The sequence below is a fragment of the Eretmochelys imbricata genome, chromosome 3 (genome assembly GCF_965152235.1).
Source record: "Eretmochelys imbricata isolate rEreImb1 chromosome 3, rEreImb1.hap1, whole genome shotgun sequence".
Classification (NCBI taxonomy): domain Eukaryota; kingdom Metazoa; phylum Chordata; order Testudines; family Cheloniidae; genus Eretmochelys; species Eretmochelys imbricata.
Window position 1 is genome coordinate 46,414,565 of NC_135574.1, and position 17,553 is coordinate 46,432,117.

The 17,553-nt window shown below is 41.6% G+C and overlaps 1 protein-coding gene across 1 annotated transcript in view; it reads left to right on the forward strand.

Moving 5' to 3' along the window:
- Positions 1-17,553, forward strand: part of MLIP (muscular LMNA interacting protein) — a 169,608-nt gene that overhangs the window by 45,751 nt on the left and 106,304 nt on the right. The window contains exon 2 of the mRNA XM_077811585.1: positions 9,677-9,760. Within this exon, the coding sequence (XP_077667711.1) occupies positions 9,677-9,760 (84 nt within the window). The remainder of the gene's footprint in view (positions 1-9,676; positions 9,761-17,553) is intronic.

Below are 17,553 nucleotides of genomic sequence, written 5' to 3' on the forward strand. Positions count from 1 at the left end.
TTTAAGAAGGATGAATTCAAACTGGAACAGGTACAGAGAAGGGCTACTAGGATGATCCGAGGAATGGAAAACGTACCTTATGAAAGGAAACTCAAGGAGCTTGGCTTGTTTAGCCTAATCAAAAGAAGGCTGAGGGGAGATATGATTACTCTCTATAAATATATCAGAGGGATAAATACCAGAGAGGGAGAGGAATTATTTAAGCTCAGTACCAATGTGGACACAAGAACAAATGGATATAAACTGGCCATCAGGAAGCTGAGACTTGAAATTAGACGAAGGTTTCTAACCATCAGAGGAGTGAAGTTCTGGAACAGCCTTCCAAGGGAAGCAGTGGGGGCAAAAGACCTATCTGGCTTCAAGATTAAACTCGATAAGTTTATGGAGGAGATGGTATGATGGGATAACATGATTTTGGCAATTAATTGATAGTTAACTATTCATGGTAAATAGGCCCAATGGCCTGTGATGGAATGTTAGATGGGGTGGGATCTGAGTTACTACAGAGAATTCTTTCCTGGGTATCTGGCTGGTGAGTCTTGCCCACATGCTCAGGGTTCAGCTGATCGCCATATTTGGGGTCAGGAAGGAATTTTTCTCCAGGGCAGGTTGGAAGAGGCCCTGGGTTTTTTTTGCCTTCCTCTGCAGCATGGGGCACGGGTCACTTGCTGGAGGATTCTCTGCACTTTGAAGTCTTTAAACCATGATTTGAGGACTTCAATAGCTCAGATATAGGTGAGAGGTTTATTGCAGGAGTGGGTGGGTGAGAGATGCATTGTGCAGGAGGTCAGACTAGATGATCATAATGGTCCCTTCTGACCTTAATATCTATGAGTCTTTCCAGCTCAAACCTCTGCACTATGGACGATACTAATGAGAGCAGTCTACGCAATGGACTGAGGACCTTCCAATGATTTGCAAGCTGCCAGAGACTTGACTGGTGTTTTGGGATCAGAAGAACCTTTTTTTTTTTTTTTTTTTTTGAAGAGATTGGTTTTAAAGAACCACTCATATTTAAATCCAGTGCTTTTGTTGGTGAACATAAGAATGACCATACTGGGTCAGACCAAAGGTTCATCCAGCCCAGTTTCCTGTCTACGGTCAGTGGCCAATGCCAGGTTCCCCAGAGGGAGTGAACCTAACAGGTAATGATCAAGTGGTCTCTCTCCTGCCATCTATCTCCACCCTCTGACAAACAGAGGCTAGGGACACCATTCCTTACCCATCCTGGCCATTAATGGACTTAACCTCCATGAATTTATCTTGTTCTCTTTTAAACCCTGTTATAGTCCTAGCCTCCTCAGGCAAGGAGTTCCACAGGTTGACTGCGCTGTGTGAAGAAGAACTTCCTTTTATTTGTTTTAAACCTGCTGCCCACTAATTTCATTTAGTGGCCCCTAGTTCTTATATTATGGGAACAAGTAAATAACTTTTTTCCTTATTCACTTTCTCCATACCACTCATGATTTTATATACCTCTATCAAGATACAAGTGATACAAGAACTGGAATGTCGAAGGAAATGACTTTTATGACTTCTTGTTAGCCAGTGTGGTGAAATAGAAGTTACTTTTGTTGCTGGTTTGGCATATCTTATGGAAGAATAACCACCAGTTTTGGGGTTTGGTTGCCAAATTCAGGACAAACTGCTGAGAAATAGGGCATTCTCAGTTGTGTCCCACAAAGGTACGGTTACAGGCCTCTACAGGGTTAGGCAGCAGCTAAGCGGGGGTTTACATGGTTTAAAGTTTGGATTTAGGCACCTAAAGTGAGACTGAGGCACTTAAATCTCTTTCTGGATCTAGTGCTTAGTTGCTTTTGAAAATTCTACCCTAGATGCTTTGTAACTGCACATTTCTAGTAGGCATTTCTGTTATTTTGTCAAGTGAACACATTAGTGCAGCACCATTAATGTGAACTTATTTCAGAATGTATCTTTCCTTGCTTCCTCAGTAAGTGTTCTTCATTTGAGTTTTCTTACTCTAGAGGCTTATTACTCATCAGAATGCTCTACTTTTAATGGTCTTCAGGTTGTTAAGATATTAAATATTTTTAACAGAAATAGGTACTGTACAAACCTTTTTGGAAAAAAATGAATTATAGGCAATGGACAGAACAAATATTGATTGCTACGTTGACTAGCTCTGTTTCCCTTCCCTATTCCTCACTGCTATTCAGATAGATTGTAACATTTACTCTCACATGAAATGCTTGGTCTACTATTGGATGCGCCTCGGAGCCATTCCAAATCTTTATACTCCCTTTTTTAGAGTCACATACCATTAGGCACTAGGGGTGAAATTCAGTCCTGTGCAGAAGACAAGCATGAGAAGACAAGTCCTTGAAGCTCTGCTTTTGCAGATTTAAGTGTTTCATAGACCTCATGCTGGCCCTCTGCATAAGGATGAATTTCAGCTTGAAAGAATTAAGCAAGGTGAGGAGTCTGATCAGAGAGTCGAAAGTGTTTATCTGTTCCTATATATCAGATACAACACAAGAGAGTATTAGCAAAAATAGACTTTTTAAGTTTGCCCCTGTGTGGCAGGTATTCTAACATGGACCTCAAAAGGATAGAGATTTAAAGTTTATGCAGCTACTTGATGCTGAATAAAACCCACTGTAGTATATTACTGCATGACAGAGTTATCTTTGATTTTCTTTGCTTTTGTTATTTTACATTGCAGACTTTGTCCTAGACTTGTAACGTGTAGTGTGTGGGTGGACTGCTGTGCCCAGACAGAGCCCCATTGATGTCAGGGGGCAAGGGCAGTATTGGGGCTCTTCTAGTTATTGAAATGCAATTTAATTTGGCTTCCTGGAGAGAGAGCAAGCTTTATAAAGCACCGTTATTGAAGAATCTTAAAAATGATTACCATGTAAATGTATTACTGTGTACAGAATGAAATTCTGATCCCATTGACATAGATGTCAAAACTCTCATTGACGTTGGCAGAGCCAGGATTTCACCCATAGTTAAGGTTACCAGACATCCCGTTTTTAAATGGACAATCCCCTATTTAAGCCCTCCTGCAGATGTCCCAACTTTTTCTTAAAAATGGGCAAATTGTCCCATATTTTCTGTCTCCCAGTCATCAGTACTGGCAGGTCCTGCTGCTAGCCGGATCCCTGCTCACCAGCTGCCTGCCTGCCAGCACTGAGTTGGGGGGTCCAGTGGCCGATGATGGGGGTGGGTGTGCAAGGCTGATGGCAGGGTAAAGCTGCAGTGTGCGGGGGCGGCCCTCCCCCTGCTGGTCCATCAGTGCAGCCCCTGCTGCAGGCCGGCTCTTGGCCAGCAGGGCCTTGTCCCCCATTCCGTTTCTGGCCGGCACTGTCTTTATGCTGTGAGCTGCAGTGGCTGGTGAGTGTGGGCAGGCACCAGGCAGCAGCCGGTTATGTGTTGCCTCTGGTGCCCACCTATTGGCCCTTTGCATGTTCTCCCTCTTGCTGTCCTCTCCCTGCTTTGCCCCTTCACCCCCACCCCACTACTTGTTCATATCCCCCCCGGCAGGGCACGTCCCCCTCCCAACGCAGTGCAGAGAACCAGCCCCTGCTCAGAGCACTCAGCTCACCAGCACCCTGGCTGGCAGGCTCCTTCCTTCCCTCACTGCCTCTGACTGGGCCGGTGCGCCAGGAAAGCCCAAGACCTTCTGGCCCAGGGCTCTGGCCAGGAGGAACCGAACCCTGCATGTGCCAAAGCCCTGCACAGCACTGGCACGGGGAAGCCTCTCCACTCCTCAGTTAAGCTCTGGAGGGATGGGAGGAAGCAACTTCCAGCCTGTTCACGTCCCAACCCTGCAGAATCCACAGCAGCTCCCTGGGCAGGGGCTTAGCACAACTCTTCACCTACCCCTCCACCCCGCCCTAGGTCCTGTCCCCAGGGTGCGACAGTCTTCTCAGTCCCCTAGGCACCCATCCCTGCTGAGCCACCTCTCTGACCAGGTTCGCTGAAGCCCTTGCGGTCAGGTTCTCTGGGTCCTGGTGCACAATTCGTCTTTAGGGCTTTACCCCTTCCTGCCCATGCTGTAGCCAGGGGACAGGAGGTGGCTGGGTTATGTTGGTGGCCAGCAGCAGCCTGGAGGTGTTAGCTGCTTTTTGACACTGTGCGGGCAGGAAGGGACAAGCTGCTTCCAGCCACAGGGAAGCGGAGGAGGGGGATGGAGGGATGGGAAGAGATAAGCTCTGCAAAGACATGGGCCAGGTCATCCCCTCTCCCCTCTCCACCCCTGTGGCTGGAAGCGGCTCCCATCCCTTCCCTCCCACACAGTGCTGAAAGGCTGCTGCTGACCACATTCTGGTGTGAACCCTGGCAGAAATCTGGGGAGGGGGCATGCTCCCCACCCCCGCCGTGAGTTGCCTCGGGAAGATGTGGTGCCAGGCACCAGGAGAGGCGGGTCTGTCCCAGGGGCCCAGCCAGGCATGGAGGACAGAGAGCACAGGGCGGGGAGAGTCAGGTTGGTCAGTTACCTACCCAGTGTGAGAGAGGTGTATGGGAGTGTGTGTGCATTATCTCTCCCCATGTGAACCTTAAAGATAAGAAGGTAAATAAAAAGAATCCAACTCTGCAGTATTTCTTTTTAACAAGGTCTCAATCAACTTGATGTTAATTTGAACGTTTGTACTGCATAGTTCTGATTGATTGATTGATTGCCAGCGGACTCACTGAATACGAGTAATTTTACCAGGTGTCCCATATTCAGCATAGGGAAATATGGTCACTCTACCCATAGTATTTAAGTATGCACAATATTCAGGGCTGAGCAATAGTTTTATTTTTCACGTGTTTATGTAATATGAGCCTTGTTCTGCAAGAGAATCTGAAGTGAGACAGCGTGTTCTTGTGGTATTTGTGGTCTGACTGAAGTAAGAAGAGTAGGAAATCTTGCAAGGAAGCCTTTGGCTTCTTGAACATCAAAGGATTTAGATAGCTTGGCTAAACTTCAGCTAAAAATCCAAACCTTTGGGGGCTTATTCAGAATTAGACTAAATGTCCAAACCTTTGAGGTTGCTCATTCACAGAACTGCAAGGGTTGGAGAAGGGTCGGTCATTTAGTATCTGGTCTATTGACATGAATTGGTATTTTCCTTGCAGGATCAAGGTCTTAACTTGTACTTATAGAAAGTAATGTATTTTTCATGTATTCAGTTATAATATACACAATTAACTAAGTTCCCCTGTTTATAATGTTCATTCTCTAGCATACCATTAATACACATTTATTTATTTTGATTTTTTTAAAATGAATTCATCCAGAAACTGCATAACAACAAGTTGAACCACAATCTGAAATTCTCCCAGAGCACTACAGAAACTAATCTGCAGCTTCTTCATGAACCAACCCCAACTGGTTTTATGCAGAGTCCAGATGAAAGCAGGGGTCTGCTCACACCCAGAGATATTTGCAGGATTGGGGTCTAAAAACTCCTCCCCAACATCCTCTCACCCATGAAGCTCTTCCCTGTCTCTCTCCCCTCTTTCATCCCCCGCACACACTCCTTCCAGAAAGCATGGAGTAGAGAGAAGTTGTAGAGGGATCTGGAGGGCAGCATATTCAGGCTCTAATGAACCAATGGAGAAAGTCCATACCAAACTGTAGGAAGTGAGTAATTTGGGAGCCCAATGGTGGGGTTCCTCATCCTACTCTGAAGAGACCACCCAAGCCCTGCCAGAGAAGCAGTGTGTATATAGGTTGCAAAACCTTGAATGTTTGTGATAAATATAGGTGATAAAACCAGTTTTTGAAATCCAACTGTACCTGAATGGGTTCCTCATACTCTTTATGGTGTGTGAAGTGCGGAGGTCCAAGACAAAGATAGGGAACCCTCACTGTAAGCACTCCACCTCCAGCCCTCATTTGTATAGTAGTGACTTGTTAATTCAGGCCCTTCTGCTATCTCAATCACTGTATCCTACATTGAGGGACCTGTCAGCTGGGAGAGCAGAGCAAAAGGTGTCCTTTTACAGTTCTTCACAACTGATGGGTTGTCCATTGGAGATCCTCCCTATCTTCTCTGTGGACTGACACTCTGATGTTGCCAACCACCCCCTGCCCCTCAAGGTCTGCGGAGGTAATGATACCATGGGTAGTGCTCAGTGACCAAGTAGCTGCTCTGTGTATTGCAAAGGCGTGAGATTCCCTGATGACATGGGCACCGCAGCGTCAGTCAAGGCAGTACTCCTCCAACAGGCTCTACACTTCTGTTGTCCCATTTAAATTAAAAGCAACTTTTCATTTATTTTAAAATGTTGTAAGCTACCAGTATGTCAACAGAGTTCCAGGGATTTTTACTGGGAAACAGAGGGAAGATAAGTACTCAGTACTCAGTACAGTAGGGCTTATCAGTCATTTCCAAAAATATCCTGCTTCATTCCCTTTGCTTTCAAACATGATTCCCCCCAAGTTCTAACTTCGGCAGGATCCTTAGCAGAGGGCATTTGATCACTTGCAGGAAACCTAAGAAAGTGGTGGCTAGGCTGTTAAGACTGGCTGACATAAGGTTAGACTGCAACTGCTCCAAGGGAGCCTGAATGAGCTCATTATTTGATTAAATGCCCTTTGAAAAGAAGAGAAAAGCCTCTGCAGAAAGGTTAATGGTTTGATGCTGCAAACACTTGTGCATGTGCTTGACTTTATGCATTTGAGCAGTCCCGGTATGCTGCTGCAAGCTTGAGCCCTGACATCCCAGTCACCGGGCCTTTCTGAGGAAACAGGTGTCATCAGAAGGAATGTAAAATCATTACCGTAGAAATAGGCAGAATTTAACTGCATCAATGCAAGCAATAAACCCATGCCCTTCAGTGGTGGTGGTGGTGGTGGGGGGAAGCTGGGATTTTTATAGTGACATGCACAAAACACAAATGAGTAAAATCAGGTTTTATCACAAATAAATTACAGTTCGTGCGTTCCTACAGGGATGACTCATACACCTTTTTTAGCCCATATTTATTTATAGTTTTAGCCTCGGTTCACTTTTTTTTCTGTAAATCTTTTGAAGCTGTTTCACAACACATTGATAATGAAGCTCACAGCTTACAGGGTGCTTTATCCCTACAGATGTAGAAACTTTATTAAAAACACTTGGGATTCCTTCATCATCATCATCAAACTTATACAGTCTTTGGGAATCTTAGAGAAAGTTATTTACTGAACCGTAGTAGGAAGGAGAGTTTATTGTAGGCCAAATCTGTTTCTCATCCTTAAATCTTCTCACTTGTCAAAACATTGAGTGGGGGAGTAACACGGGAGTTATCTAGACTGTCTCCTGAAATTCAAATGGTTTGTGCTGTAATACTTTAAGTACATGGAAATTAAAAAAGTCTGCACAAGCCTGCCTTGAACGCTGGGTAGTTACTTGCACTGCTAGCCCCACAGAAGTACATGCTGCCATGGCATCAACTGCTGTGGTACCCAAGCTAGCTAGATTAAAGCTAGCTCAGGTATGTCTACATGTGGTATAATTACATCCCCCAGTTGCAATGTAGTCATATCCTTATGCCCAATGGAGCTGCCTGCTGCTAGGGTAAAGGAAACAGAGCTTTTGCTGATGGCAGTAGATGGCTGTGTAACAAACTCCTATAAAACTTAAGAATCATGGCAAACCTTACCACCTTTCACTCCTAGTGCAAGGTGTACTTCTTTGGCCTTTGCTAATACACAGCAAGATGTATCTATAATTTAAAACAAACAAAGAGCCCCCCATAAACCAACTCCCCCAACCCAATAAAAACACTCCCCTGTACACACAGTTTTCTCCCTGGGGGAGAGGATGAGAGAAAGAATGAACCACGCTTCACAGATGTTTTTCATTTCTTAATGCACTGCTGGAAGGCATTGGGATACGTGGGGATGAGGACACTATAAGCACCAGTATAGAATAGATAGCTGATATCAGAAACACCTTTAATAGTACAGGATGGATTTCTGTATAGTGTGGGAAATTTGGAAGTTGAAAGGGTTTTTTAAATTGATGCCAATGTTTATTAAAGAAAAAAAATCCCCTAGAATGGCAGTTCTGACAATAAATTCTAAATGGTTTCTTATCTAGTGCTACCAGATAGAGTTGCCCATAATTTGCATCTAGCACTGGTTTTAAAACTGTCAATTAAAGCTCAAATACACAGGGAGTAAATGCTGTGTTAATATTTGTGTTATTTTTGCCACTTACAAAATAATTTTTCTCTGAATTGTTTATATCCTTAAACTGCAAAATATAGCTGCCACTCTGAATATGAAATCAAATGACAGTGACAGATTATTGATCATTTCAAAGGGGGATTCTGTCACTCTTTTAAAACAGTCATAATTTTGATTAGCTTATGTTAACATCCTGTTTGGGTAATAGTATTTACAGATGTGCTAGCCCAAAGCCCAAAATAAGTAAAGAAACTTTGATTCTCTGATAAATAACACTGAATTTTGATCCATTCAGGGAAACAACAATCATACTACTTTAACTATAGTCTAGATGAGATGGGTTCCAGATGCACAATGTTGTTCTTGTCTTTACAACATTCTACTTGACCCACAAAGGAGCTGCTTTTCAGAACTGGTTAAGAACATTGGGTGATTGGAGACAACTGTGTATGAAATGCTGAGTTTCACAACTTCCTTTTCTGGTGCCTTTGTAAAGGCTCATATTTGTCTCTTACCCACTGCTTCAAATAAAAGGACTTCTCCTACTACACAACATCAATATGACATGCTGTCATCTTCAGAGCAAGTGCAAGTACTACAACAGGGTGAATACTTGTGTACCATTGCAAAGAATTTTGCTGGTAGACACCTAGTGAATTATAGGCATGCTAGGGAGGTACAATTATGCCTGCACGACAAAATACTTTAGGGTAGATAAGGGTCCAATGACTTGCCCAGGGTCACACAGGAAGTCTATGGCGGAGCTGAGAATAGAATCCCACTTGCCTGGTGCCCAGTTTTGTATCTACACAACCTTCCACTACTAATTATATTGTTTTTCTCAGTGCGAAATATACAATCAACTTCTTGAAACTCTATTTCTGTTCTCTCTCCCACACTCTAAAACATTTGGGGAATGGAGCATGACTATGTTTAGTGGACTGATTGAAGCAGTTTGCAAAACAGAAAATATATCTTTTCCAATGAGGCAAAGTGAAGTTTGGAATAAACAACTGAAAATTTCAAACACAATCACTTTCATATTAAAAGAACATTTAGTAGAGTGTACACAACATGTACAGCTGTTCTTATAAATAAGTAAATCCATACCCCAAATGAATCCATTTAGGATGTATTACTTCTGTGGTGGCACCCATATACATACAGTATATTTGGCATGTAGGGACGTTAACTTTACAATTCAAATGAAATATCAAGTGTTTAAAAACCAACTACTTTTAATGATTAGCCCAATCAAAGAAGAAATGGAAATCATATGCTGACACCCTCAGCTCCCTGTAAACGTATTGAAGAAGCAAGCAATAATTTCATCTTTACCATGTTACATTTTAGTAGTTGAGTGCTTGAACAATGTCTCTTTGTATCCAAAATTCTTTTAGGCCCACACACACCTATTCAGAAAATATCTTGCTAGAAGTCCCTCTAGAAATCATTGCTGAACAGTGAAAAATATCATCTCTCCTTCAATCTATCATACATAGTCATATTGTTGTTTAAAACCTGTCTTTTTCCCCCCACCCCAAGCTGCATCCTACACATCATGGACAGCAATTTGGAAAAAGAGACATAAAAGTCACCAGTCCACTGAGTTTCCTTAGCACAGAACGGGTAAGAAGATTTTTTTTTTTAGAGAGTGCTACATTGCATCTTTGTAAAATACCTTGTAGAGTTGACTGAAGGATTGATATCGGGCTTTGTTATGCAGTAAATATTTTGAGATTATTGTTCTTAGTGTAAAAAATCTGGTTTTAAATCTATTGTTAATTACATCTGGCTGCAGTCCTTAATAGAACAAAGTCCCAATTTACTTCATTTGTGCTCAGTTAAGGACCAAAGAATTTAATCTCTGGTATTTCACAAAATGTTTCATTAGTCTGAAATAGTGTCAATGAGAACACCTTTAGGGCTCAGTTGTACTCTGTAATATATGGATTTCTGTTTTGTAAGACCAAGTATCAGTGGTAGATGGTTATATCAGGCACCCATTGTGCCTGGTTATGTGGTGGAAGGCTGGGCAGACCCTTAGACTCTGGTCATACAATTGATGCTTTGCCTGGTGGTTTAATCCACTGAATTAAGATAATTTGGAATAAATCACTCTTATTCTGGAACTAATCATGGGTTTAATCATGAATAACTCACCCTGTAGACAAGCCTTGAGACTCCTTTGAAAATCCAAGCTATACTGTTGTAATTGTATACAGATCTTTATATACATTGGTTCTCTGCCCCATGAACCTTAATAAGATGCCCAAATCTAAAGCATGGCACAAAGGTCTGCAGTTTAGAGGAAAAGAGGAGATATCTGTTGAAAAGATGGTGTTTTAAGGAGGGATTGAAAGCAGTGTAAATTAGTAGTTGAGGACAAGGAGAAAGTTTGAAGCATAGGAGGGGCAGAGCACAGAGCTACCTGAATATTTTTATCAGGGTTTTTTTGTTTGGCAAAAAGTTACTTTTTGAGGAAACAGAAACTTGTCCACATTTTTCAAGTTTTTATCACAGCCCCCAAATCCTCAAACCATTTTTTTGAAAACTTTTTTTAACCAAAACATGAAAAATTCCACATAAATAAATAAATTTTACCTTATTATATCAGCTGCAGTGAAAGTAAATTAAAGCAAAAGGGAGCAGTGGGTTGACAGAATGAGGGATGCTCATAGGGAAGAGGAGACAGTAAGACTAAAATGAGAGCAGAGGTGCAGGTGGGGGACAAATGAAAGTAGTGCCTACGGTATAGACGGTAACAACCAACTTGTGTGTGACTGCACCTTTTCTCTTTTATGTACAAGGGTGGAATTTGCCTTTTAACTTCAGCAAAACAGGATAGGTGAGAATGAATTTGGGGCCTGAGTTAGCAGTTCTTAACTAGAGGCAAAACTGCCTTTGTTTTGATTGGAATTTTGCCTCAGTAAGATATACAGGACAAGGCAATCTGTGATGTCATCCTTCTCCTGAACGAGGCATGGGCAGTCAGGCCTAATGGTTGGAGCAAGACTCAAGCCAAGGATTGGAGCGAGAGTCAGGCACCAGAACAGGAAGCAGACTGAGGCAGGACAGGAAGACAGCTGAAGCAAGGCTGAAGCAAGGCAGGCACAGAAGCAGTCACAGCTGCAGGCATCAGCATCGAGCAGTCACTGGGCTTAAGAACAGGCCTGGTGACACCGCTCAGCCAGTCAGGGAGTCTGGCTGATCAGAATGTTCTGTTGCAGGTCAGCTAACTGGCCCCGGGTCCATCTGCAGGCCCGAAGTCCTGACACTCCTACCCTTCCTTTGTTGGCACAATTCAACATGATCATTAACTTCTTGCTGACTAGAGGCTGAGGCTTGGACAGTAGAGATGTTTCAAGTCAGTACCTTGGATAGAGTGATATTTTGGGAAGTTTGCAGTATTTGCCCACCCTGTGTCATACTTTCAACAATACTATTAGTGCTTCATTTTCAGCAACAAGTTCACTGAAATGTAATAGAGGAGGAAAAAATTTCATCTACTCAGCGCAGGTCTACACTACTGGTTAAGTGGCTAGAACTTACCTCGCTCAGAGGTGTGAAAAAGCCCTCCCACCTGAGCAACACAAGTTCTGTGCTGTCCACACTGGTGCTACGTAGGTGGGAAAAGTCCAAAAGGAGCAGGATAAGAGTAGTGCAAAGCACCCATGGTCCCACTCCAAGCCTGTCAACCCACAGAATGGGCAAAGCTGGACAGGACCAGGAGGGAGTTGGGAACTGGGAGGTGCACTAATTAAGTGCTGTTCTGCCACAGCCCCTGATGTTGTTGTTTAAAGCTGTCCTCCCGCAGTGAAATTCCTAGTGCAATGAAATTGCTGTCTGCCCTCCCCCAGGGATGACTCCTCTTCTGCTGCAGATATCTCCAGAGGTGAGGAAGAATACACTTCGCACTTCCTGGGGCTGAGGGATGATTTTGGCCCAATACTTATAGCAAACATTCAAATGCCAAATAAAGGGTAGCGCTAGTTAGCTAGAGTTTCCTGTGCCTCACATGGCTAGTGAGATTATTTTTAATTTATAAATGAAACAGTTCGCATAGTAGTTCCTATCAAATGGAAAACTGAAAAGATGCACCATGACACCACTGTTGGGAACGCCTGGCGTGGCTAGTGCCTAGCATTGTTGTTTCAGTGACCTAACCCCCACTTCTCCACACATGCACATGTGTACTTATCAAAGCCAGTGCTGGGCTTCACATAGAGAGTGGGGAGTTGGAGCTGGCTTCTTAAAAAATGGGATCCTTTCCCATTTTTTAAAAAAATTACCATTGGATTTTTAATAATATCACCAATAATCAATAGAAAAGTAATCCCTGAAAAATAAACTCAACAATTTGCCTCAGCCAGGTATCAAAACACTCCACCTCCCTCAGAAGAAGTGCTCCTTCCTACTGGTAGCATCATGCTGATATTGCTAATGCTGATCCTCCAGTGGCCCTAGTACTGAAGGATAGGAAACATCACGATGTTCGTTCTGATGGGAGTTGAGCATGTGTGGAAGCTGTGGTACATTAGGTAACCACTGTGAAATGACTGGAAGTGAGAATATCACGGCAGGCAATGTTAGGAGATCAGTGCTAAAGTGAATGCAGGTCTGGTACTGACTTTACTGAAAAGAGAAGCAATTACAGTGAACTCCTACTGGCATCCAAGCATCGAGACATGTTTAGAAACTAAAGTGCAAATGACTGATGCATGCTGATGTAACATTAAATTAAAAGGAGTACTTGTGGCACCTTAGAGACTAACCAATTTATTTGAGCATGAGATTTCGTGAGCTTATGCTCAAATAAATTGCTTAATCTCTAAGGTGCCACAAGTACTCCTTTTCTTTTTGCGAATACAGACTAACACAGCTGTTACTCTGAAACCTGTCATTAAATTAAAGTTCCTCATTAACATCATCCTGGAGGACTGATCTCTCGACCATGACAGATATAAGCAGAGATTTATTTCTGTTCTCTATGCTTGACTTGATAATTATGTCTCCTTAAGAGGTAGTAGGTGTAGCTTTTAGAATAGGAAAACAAGAAAAATTATGTCATGGAAAATCATGAGAGAGCACTCCTAGAACATTGTGTGACTTACCCTGGGAGAGGTCAGGTAAAACTACAGCACTGCATTGTAGGAATATAGTGCAGTTTTCTCACAGGCAAACTTCCAGTTGAAGTTACAAAAGCATTGTGAAAATTAATGTCTCTAAAGAACTAGAAAATAGTTGAGGACCCCTCACAGATGCGAGCAGAAGAAGAGCTAACTGTGGTGTGGACAGCATGCCATTTTCAGATACTTCATTATACAATACCTGAAAGTTAAAGGGTGTGCGGGAGAATACTCTCTTCCTCCTGGCTTTCCTTCATTGAAAGTGAACAAAACTGGCTAACTCTCTTCATTTTTCCAGCCACTGAGAACCTGTGTGCTTTTTGTAACGTGGCCCCCACCACAGCTGGAATAGTGACTCTGATGCTGTCGCTAGAGTAGATATGGGGACAGAGTAGGCAGTGGGGTTTGTTACAGGGATTAGTTCCTGGGTTAGTGTTTCTCTGGTGTAGTGTCTAGTTGCTGTTGAGTATTTGCTTCAGGTTGGGGGGCTGTCTGTAAGTGAGGACTGGCCTGTCTCCCGAGGTCTGTGAGAGTGAGGGATTGTTTTCCAGGATAGATTGTAGATTGATGATGTAAAGATCATATTAAAGATCTCTGAAAGGAAGCAGGCATTAACCCACCTAACAGCGGGGCAACTTATCACAGACAATTAGCAACAAAGTCTAGATTTCAAACACAGCAAACAGTAAACCACCCCAGAGTCCTGTCAAATTCGATGGCAAGTTCCCAGCACAGAAAAGTGCTTAATTTTTGTCCCCCAACATTAATCAATAGCAATAACACAGAAGTGCTCCAAAATACTCACCAGCTGGCTAACTCCCATATTTGTTATTTGTTACTTTCCCTATCAGGATAATAAATTAATCTCTGTGTTTGTTCTCTCTCTCTCTGTCTCCTCTTAATTTCTTCAAATTGCATTGTTGTGAATTAAATTTAGTCTGTAATTTCCTTCACGACTGAAGATTGTTAATATGAAATTCATTACTGTTGTCAGTGTAACCATCTTTTCCAGCTATTTGCTAAAGTAATCAGTTTAAAACAATAGCAGAATGGCAGTTCACTGCTACTGTGTCAGGAAGTCTAACTATTTTAATAGCAAACATTTCCTCTTATGGGTTTTAATGTATATATCTAATAACATATCTGTACATATGTATGTATCTAATAACATATCTTTGATATTTGTTACTTTGTTATTAGACATTGAGGTATTTCTGTCTCTTTCCTTTTAATTAAATAAATTAAAACCCATAAGAGGAAATGTTTGTTATTAAAATAGTTAGACTTGCTGACACAGTGGCAGTGAACTGCCATTCTGCTAATTTTGAACTTGATTATTTTAACAAATAGCTGGAAAAGATTGTTACTTCAACGACATGGTCAATTTCATACTAACAGTCTTCAGTCATGAAGGAAATTTAAGGGAACTAGCCACTGAGATTAACTTTAATTCACAGCAATGCAGTTTGAAGAGATTATAAAGGAGAGAGGGACATTTCATGCAGAGATTTATTTATTATCCTCAGGCTCATGGGAAACAGAACATGTCAATTATGCATTAAACCTGTTTGCAAACTATGGGCAAAGAAAGGAAACCCTGGAAATCATTTACCATAAATTTCTTGTATAACTACTAAGCACTCTGTCATGTTGCAGCCTGGATCCTTCCAGCAGAAATGCTACATGGAAAAAACTATTCAGATTATGCTAAATATTGATATTCTTCAAAGGCCTAAATCAGATAAAAATGCACAATTAAAGCTAGGCAATTATTTCATTGTGAATAGAGCAGGACAGATAAATACAAAAAGTGATTATTTAATGTTTTCTTGAATAAACATTGCAGGCCAAATTCTCTGCTGCCATAACTCCTAGGTTCCAGTGGAGTTAGGCCAGCTGGCTGTGTGGGCCATTGAATTCATTCTGTCGTTATTTTTGGGCTCTGGAGTCTAGACTCAGTCTGCTGCAGGTTTTTGTATGTACTCTGATGAATTTCAGGCTATTTTCTCTTTCTCAGATTAGTAACCTATAGATTCCAGAGAAGCTAGGAACAGAAATATTATGTAAGTGCCAACAATAGCCATCCTGTCCATTTCCTTCAAACGTTCAGAGATCTGGAACGTCTGCCAGGAAAGTACAGCAAAATAAGGAAATATAAATAAGTTAATTAAATTCACTTGCCCAGAAATGGTGTGTCTTATTTTATGTATGCCCTGCTCCCATTTCTTCACCCTTTCCCCCTCTCCTTCTATGTCTTACCATTCTGTCCATCTCATTATTTTATTTCTGTAGTATTTCTTGATTTTTACCCTTTTTCTTTCTTTTACTCTGAAAAGCAACATCTCACTTCCTCTCATTATTGCCTTTTTTTTGTAGTCACCCCCATTATTTTGAATGAACAATGAAAATAAAAAATAAAAGTTACACAACATTTGATTTTCCTTTTCCAGGATCAGTTTGAAGTATGAATCTTGATTCAGGAAAACACTCAAGCATCTACTTATCTAGAGGGCCCTGTTTAAGTCTCATCGGCTTCAATTAAACTGAAGCAAAAGTGCCTAAAGTTAAGCAGGTGATTATGTTCTTTCCTGAATGGAGATGCTTTCCTGATTTATGGTTTTAGATTTATGGTATGTAACACTTGTCCCCTGTTTAGCCTTCCTATCTGGCACTTCACTTCACTTCACTTCACTTTTTTTTAAACCTTTTTTTGACTTATTCAGCTGGAAAAAAATGCAAAACAGAAAAGTGTGTTTAACGTTTATTGAAAGAACAGTTAAAAAAAAAAAGTGTACAAAGTGGGTTACTTTCCATTTCCATGCTTTTTTACCTTCTTCCTTTTCTGGTTGAGGTGGGGTGGAAGGTGAATAAAAAAACAAGGAGAGCAAGAGCAGGAGGGGAAACCTGCTGAAAATCTAGAAGCCAAAAATGGAAAGCTGAAATCTTTGTTTCCAAAATCTAAACTGAAGCCACATTTTAAATCAAATAGAAATGAAATGAAAATATTCATTTTAAGATGTGTTTTGAAAAATAAATGAAGTGAAATTCTTCACGGTGTTTTGAAAATTCCCATGGAAAACCCATTTTTCAATTGGAAAACAGATTTTTCCAATGAAAAACATTGGGCATCTGACCAGCTCTGTTTATCATGTATCTTTGAGCCTGTTGCTAGTATAACTTAGCCTGATTTGCATGATTGTGGTTGTATTCAAGATCCTGTGTCTGTTTGCAAGTCTGAGTGAATCAACAGGAAAAACAGATTCCAAGGAGAGACTGCTGAATTGGAATTAATTTGCAAACTGGACACAATTAATTTAGGCTTGAATAAAGACTGGGAGTGGATGGGTCATTACACAAAGTAAACTATTTTCCCCGTGTTTATTCCCCCCCTTCCACCTCCCACTGTTCCTCAGATGTTCTTGTCAACTGCCGGAAATGGCCCACCTTGATTATCACTGCAAAAGGTTCCCCCCCCACCCCCGGCCCCGCTCTCCTGCTGGTAATAGCTCACCTTAAGTGATCACTCTCCTTACAGTCTGTATGGTAACACCCATTGTTTCATGTTCTCTGTGTATATAAATCTCCCCACTGTATTTTCCACTGAATGCATCCGATGAAGTGAGCCGTAGCTCACGAAAGCTTATGCTCAACTAAATTTGTTAGCCTCAGAGGTGCCACAAGTACTCCTTTTCTTTTTGCAAATACAGACTAACACGGCTGCTACTCTGAAACCTGTCAACAGGAAGTGTGGCACTGCATACTGTCCTATGCAATATGTGACTCCTTGAAACTTCCTGTACAAGCCTGAGGCTGTACAACATAGGAAGAAATTCTAATTGGAGGTTGACACAATCTAATTTTTAACAAAATTAAAATATGTTGAATTCAACAAGCGTCAATATAATGGCCTCCTACAAAGAAGAAAACTGCATTGAATGGACATCATGGAGTAGTTGGAGGATGCTGTCTAGTCCATAACTCAAACATCTTGCACAAACCTCTTAAATTTAATTTTTCAAATATAATTTTATCTTTCTATTATTTTTGATGGTTAATTCCATCATGTATTTAAGTTAAGCAGGCCTTCAAAAGTGTTTTAGTCCAGTTTTACACCAAAACAATGGAGATACCAGTGGTATACCAGTGGCAAATCTGGCCCAGGGAATCTGAGCTGGGCTATATTCAATATCAAAAGGATGCCATAGTATAATGCACCAGTCCTTATATTCTTACTTCTTGCTTGCATTCCCACTTTGGAAGTATGTGCATACGTGATTGTGAGCTTAGTTGTAC